At 32.1% G+C, this 6,428-nt stretch overlaps 2 protein-coding genes across 2 annotated transcripts; one reads left to right on the top strand and one right to left on the bottom strand.

Moving 5' to 3' along the window:
- The first annotated feature begins 406 nt into the window (after positions 1–406).
- On the top strand, positions 407–3,915 carry LOC11408829 (pectate lyase). Its single transcript, XM_003618739.4, has 3 exons — positions 407–575; positions 1,355–2,101; positions 3,046–3,915. Exons 1-3 carry the CDS (start codon positions 469–471, stop codon positions 3,404–3,406), a joined length of 1,215 nt encoding a protein of 404 aa, XP_003618787.1. The 5' UTR covers positions 407–468; the 3' UTR covers positions 3,407–3,915.
- A 1,449-nt stretch (positions 3,916–5,364) lies between these two features.
- On the bottom strand, positions 5,365–5,760 carry LOC11407698 (skin secretory protein xP2). Its single transcript, XM_003618738.2, has one exon. It carries the CDS (start codon positions 5,758–5,760, stop codon positions 5,365–5,367), a length of 396 nt encoding a protein of 131 aa, XP_003618786.2.
- Positions 5,761–6,428: the final 668 nt, after the last annotated feature.

Below are 6,428 nucleotides of genomic sequence, written 5' to 3'. Positions count from 1 at the left end.
AATTTCAACCTTTCATTTTTGATCGAACGGTTAGTAGTTGTTACTGCGTTGACGCAGTTATAGCGTGGGATCCAGTTCCCTTATACAAAGGGACAAGAGAGTATAATTAACATTTAGTTGCCCTTCAAGACAATTACATTTGGTGGGCCATGCACATCCATGCACAGAGGTCAACCAATTTGACTTTGGGGATTAAATAGTTAATTTGTTGAATTCATTTCAGTTGCAAATATAACAGTTTCAAACTATATTTTCCTATGAAACTAACTAATACTATCATGCAACAAACCACTTTATCAAATCCATAAATTACGATAAAAATAATGGACCCCACATAATTGATGTAATATTAATCACGCCATCACTCTCGGCTTTTTTCTATCTATAAAACTCCTTTATTCACCCTCCAACTTCACCACAAACTATCTTTCTAAGTCTCATACCCTTCAATTACTCTTCCAAAAAAATATGACTTTTCTTTCATACTTTCTCATTCTTTTTGCTCTTTTAATCCCAAATTTTGTTTCATCCTCTTCAGTTCAAGACCCTGAACTTGTTGTACAAGATGTACAAAGGTAATAACATTTCTTTATTTCTTTCTTAATTTTGTTGTGTTATGTGCACTCACTCTAGCTACATTATTCATTTCATGAGCATATTTCGATCAACAATTTTATAAAGTTTATTGCATAAAAGTTTGATTCATATGTAATGTCCAAAAACATTGTATCTAATGTGAGCATAAATTATGTTTACACATGCATCTAGTGACATATGATAAAATAAATATTTTATGCATCTAACATAACAAAGTGATATCTTAGAGTAGTTTGTATGAATGCATGTGTATTTTTTTACTTTTTTTTAACTATCAATTCATACGAGTTTAATAGAAGTGCATTGTTGGTGTAAGACCATTTTACAGCGACATCCAATGATAAGTCACCACATTGTCATATAAACCCATTTAGAAAAAAAATAAAAAAGTCTTTGGCTTGTTAAATAAAAGTCAAGTTTTTTTTTTTTTTTTTTTTTTTTGAAAAGGTCAGGTTCTTATTATTAATTGATTGTTAGTGTAAAACTATTATCCCTTTTCTGTTCAAACATTTATATGTTGTCAATACTTATGTCATATAATAACTTCAAAGAGTTTATTTACTATACACTGACGGTGTAAAGTTATTTTACATATCAATGTGTTGTTACATTAATTAATGACGTCAACTTCAACGGCAAGTTAATTATATATTATGAAGTATAAATATTCATGAAAATAAACTAAATTTTAATATAATAATTTTCAGATTTGAATTGAATTAATTAGTGAAATTAATTTTAATTTCTCTTCTTGCAGGAGCATCAATGTCTCTAGGTCTAGGAGAAACTTGGGCTATTTATCATGTGGAACTGGCAACCCAATTGATGATTGTTGGAGATGTGACCCAAATTGGGAGAACAACCGACAAAGACTAGCTGATTGTGCAATTGGATTTGGAAAAGATGCAATTGGTGGTAAAAATGGTAAAATCTACATTGTAACTGATTCAGGTGATGATGATGCAGTAAACCCTAAACCAGGAACCCTAAGGTATGGTGCAATTCAAGATGAACCATTATGGATCATATTCAAAAGAGATATGGTAATTCAGTTAAAACAAGAGCTTTTGGTAAATTCATACAAGACAATTGATGGAAGAGGTGCTAGTGTTCACATTGCAAATGGTGGATGTATTACAATACATTATGTTAATAATGTTATAATACATGGTATTCATGTTCATGATTGTGTTCCAACAGGGAATACAAATATAAGGGATTCACCAGAACATAGTGGTTTTTGGACCGTTTCTGATGGTGATGGAATTTCAGTGTTTAATTCACAACATATTTGGATTGATCATTGTTCTTTGTCTAATTGTCGTGATGGTCTTATTGATGTTATACATGGATCTAATGCTATTACTATTTCAAATAACTATATGACTCATCATGACAAAGTTATGCTTTTGGGACATAGTGATTCTTATACACAAGACAAGGACATGCAAGTTACTATTGCTTTTAATCATTTTGGTGAAGGGCTTGTCCAAAGAATGCCAAGGTATGCATATATATGACACTAAAATCTCACTTTTTTTTTTCCCTTTAATGTTTTTTGTTACCATAGTGGTAAAAAAAAAGTCATGCATGGTTAACAAAAATGTGTCTTTTGGAGGAGAAATACTTGCTTAGGGATAAAAAAAATTTGGGCACGCTCACACATATCTATTTTTTAAAAGAGAAACTAGTTTAGTGATGTTGAATAACATGACTAATTATTATTTATCTTTTAATTTCTTTAATTATTATATCTATGTCCAAGTAATTTTATTTGTGATTACATTTATGTAAGACCAACTTCTTTATGAGATATAATTTTCTATCATGGCGTCTCAATATTTCCCCTTTCCCCCTCATTCCCAACTATAGATAGATTTTCTTTTGGGTTTTACTAACCAGTGTCCTAAGGGCGTTTGATTAAAGATTCTATTAATAGACACTTTGTTTTAAAAATACAAGTTTTTACTCTTGTCCTAGCAATAATTACATCACTTTTTAATTTAAACTTACTTATTTTAATACTTTAATCAATGTCTCAAAGACACTCTTTAACATTCTCATTTTCTTTTATGTCTCCATACATGTAGATATCCCCAAGTGGAAAACCATAAACATAAAAGAAAAATGTAAATTCTATTATTGAAAATTTTGTCATTTCTAACCTTCTAAATCTCTCATAATAGCAAATGTCATATTAATACCAACCCTTTCTTAGTAGTATCATGAGGCTCTATTGAACCAAAAACAAAGTAAATACCTAACAAAATCAAAGAAATGTGCATATTTACTCATACCTAACTACCTTAAAAAATTCAAAAATTAGGATAAAGGTTAGTTGTGACTTTTTTTGATTGAGTTATCTATTGCTTATTATTTGTTCAAACACTCACATGAATATATATAAGCATGAAAAATATATAACCATAAATAATTATTGTTTTTCAGATGTAGACATGGCTATTTTCATGTGGTGAACAATGATTACACACATTGGGAAATGTATGCAATTGGAGGGAGTGCTAACCCTACAATCAATAGCCAAGGGAACAGATTTCTTGCACCAGATAATAGATTTAGCAAGGAAGTAACAAAGCATGAAGATGCATCAGAAAGTGAATATAATAGTTGGAATTGGAGATCAGAGGGTGATTTGTTCTTGAATGGAGCATTCTTTAGACAAACTGGTGCTGAATCTTCTTCAATCTATGCTAGGGCTTCAAGTCTTAGTGCAAGACCAGCCTCTCTTGTTGGTTCCATCACTACTACTTCTGGTGTGCTCACTTGCAAGAAGGGAAACCGTTGCTAATTCGCTACTAAAAAAAGTTGAAATGATGAGGGACAAAAAATATGAAGTTTATCTCCGATTAAAATTGGAGATCAGTTTCATTTTTTCAGTCTCTAATTCTCGTCAATAATTTAACTTTTTTAATAGTGGTTAATGATTACTTTTACTTTATTAGCTAAGTAATTCAAATACATTCGAAGGGAAACAAAAATTGATTAAGTAATTAAGAATGAGACTTCGTGCTTATGCTTAATTTATTGATTCTCATCGGTTGCCCTTTTACAGCTGGTTTTACAAAATATTTAACTTTGTTTCTTGAGGTTACAATGTCAAACTCTTATACCGAGTTGACACCTCCAATATCATATTTATATATAGCTTGCAACTACAAGTTGGGTATGGTTATTAAATTATTACATTTGGGTTTAATTACAACCTATGCCTTTTTCTTTTCATATATTGTAATCATATTGGCCATGTTGCTTGTACAATGGAAAGGAAATGAATGCAGTTAGTGTTGGTCGATAAAATTATCTTGGTATACTTTTCAATGTGCACGCCTTGTCTATCATATACATCTTTTGCATTGGTTATGCTAATAATTTAGAGCAGCTTCACTTTTTTCCATTCTTTTCTTTGATCATAGTTTGACCCATCTACCTAAAAATGTCCTTCTGTCTTTGCATGCGTGGCTATTAAAATGAAAGTAGATTCTAATAGTAAAATGACCTCTCTCAAAAAAAAAAAAAAAAGTAAAATGACCGTTTCTTTTTCCATCCTATGAGCTTCTCAAGCGTCCTATGCAGTTTGGATTTTAGAATCCGAACTGCATAAAACCTCAAAAAACACGTTGAAATATTTCGGATTTTAGAATCTTAATAGGACGCGCGGGAAATTCATAGGATGGGAAAAGTAATGACCTAGTAAAATAATCGATAAAATTTGGATCGTCTAGGCCTAGGCCCATCTTAGTTTGTTAATCATTTGACACTATTTATTACTTAACATGCATACTTCTTATAAAGATTTTACAAATCGTCGAAGTTAATTAACTATGGGGTTGGTTTAACGTAAGGAGATAGACTCTTATAACGTGACAAACCAATGCTTGAATTTTAACGGAAAGATGTGTCCTTATGTAGTGTTTGTTAGGGCCTCCGTCAGAGTTACTTTTTATAGAAGGAAATAATGAAAACTAAAAAAATAAAAATAAAAATCGAAGTTAAATCACTTGTCAATCATGCGGAGAAGGTTATAGATCATTTTTGAGGCACCACATGATCAAATTCATTTTTTGTAAACCTAAACTTTCCTTCGAAGAATTGTGAGGGGCGAATGCTTGTCCAAGAGAGGGGTAGCTATGACTACCCCAAAAAAAAAAAATTATTGAATTTGTAGGTATATTTTTATGTTTAGCTACCCCTAATAATATATATTTGGCTACCCCAAGTTCGATTTTAGATGTAATAATTTTTTATGACTTTGGTTACTTTCGGGTGGCCACCTCATAAAATTATTGCTAGCTTCGCCGCTAATTGTGACTAATTTATCCAGTAAATTACTCACATGTAGTTTATAAACATATAAGGTTTTATTTTATGCCCATAAATTAATTTTTACTCCACTTATGAATTATTATCATGTGACAAATTTTCATTAGACGTTGAGTAAATAATTGGATCAACGACCTAATGAGTAGGTAATATTGAACCATGCATGTACAAAACACACAATGTTATAACTAATGCAATATGATATTGGTTCATAATTGAATGACTGAGATTTGATTATTTTATAAAATTTAAATATCAAACTAATGCAACTTTGTCCTCATTATATATTTTGTTCAACCTAATGAGTAATATTGAACCATGCATGTACAAAACACACAGTGTTATAACAAACGATTTGCAACGCAAACACGTCTCAATAGACCTTGTCAAAAATAGCAACGCCAGTCATAGTTATAGCTTGCACAATTAAAAGGCAAAGAAGCCGGCAACGACAACGGTGGCAGCGGCAGCAGAGAAGCGAAGAGATGATGCAGCGGCCTCATCAGCAGTTGGGGCGGCAGCGGGAGCCACGTCATCAGAAGCAGGGGCGGATCCAGGAGCGAAGAGATCATCAGCAGGGGATGGTGATGGTGGAGATGAAATTTCTTCATCAGCCTCGGGTGAAGAGGCAGGTGAAGCCTCGGGTGAAGAGACAGGAGCATCAGTTGAAGGTGCTGGTGTTGGTGCTGAAGTGGTAGCTTTTGGAGAAGATGCTGGTGCTTCTGATTCTTTTTCTGATGCTTCTGGTGCTGACGATGGTGATGGTGATGATTTAGGGGATGCTGATGAGGATACTTCTTTAGCCATGACCATATTGGCCATGGTTACAAAAATGATGGCGAGAACAATAAGTTGACGAGCCATTATTTTATTTTAAATTTTTGTGATTCTTAAAGTAATTGCAGTTGTTCTCTATTGGAGAATAACTGCAGTTATTGTAAGAATGAATAATGAATTGTAATAGGAAGATTATTTATAATGAGAAGTATGTGAGATAATTTAGGAGAAGGTGAGGAGGATATTGGATCTAGAAATGAATGGTTCCATAATTAGGGTTGATTATGTGGAACGATGTTGGTGGATGGTGAATAGTTCAATTTTAGATTTTATTTTGTTGGCCTTTTGTTTCAATTGGGTGCGAGTCAAACGGGATGAGGTGGTGTTGGACATTTGTATACTAAGTTTAGGGGAGTTTTATTTAGAGGAAGCCTAGGGGAGTAAATATTGAAAAAATTAATTACTACTAACTTTTGTTTAAATCCATCTATGTATTTAATTTAATGATATTTAAATTTTGGATTAACATATGTGCTGGAAAATAATTTCTCTTGACAAGTATAGCCTCAAATAGGTTGCTTTGTTGGTGAGATATAATATTTGAAGTCTAAAAGTTAACATAATCATTACTAATTTACTAATACTTGTATTTAAAAAAAAAGTTGCATGAAATGTTGTTAATTATGTAGCAAGATTATGTCGTTCAGTTTCTA

This window comes from Medicago truncatula, chromosome 6, assembly GCF_003473485.1.
Source record: "Medicago truncatula cultivar Jemalong A17 chromosome 6, MtrunA17r5.0-ANR, whole genome shotgun sequence".
NCBI classification, from domain to species: domain Eukaryota; kingdom Viridiplantae; phylum Streptophyta; class Magnoliopsida; order Fabales; family Fabaceae; genus Medicago; species Medicago truncatula.
This window is presented reverse-complemented; position numbering and strand designations above follow the sequence as displayed.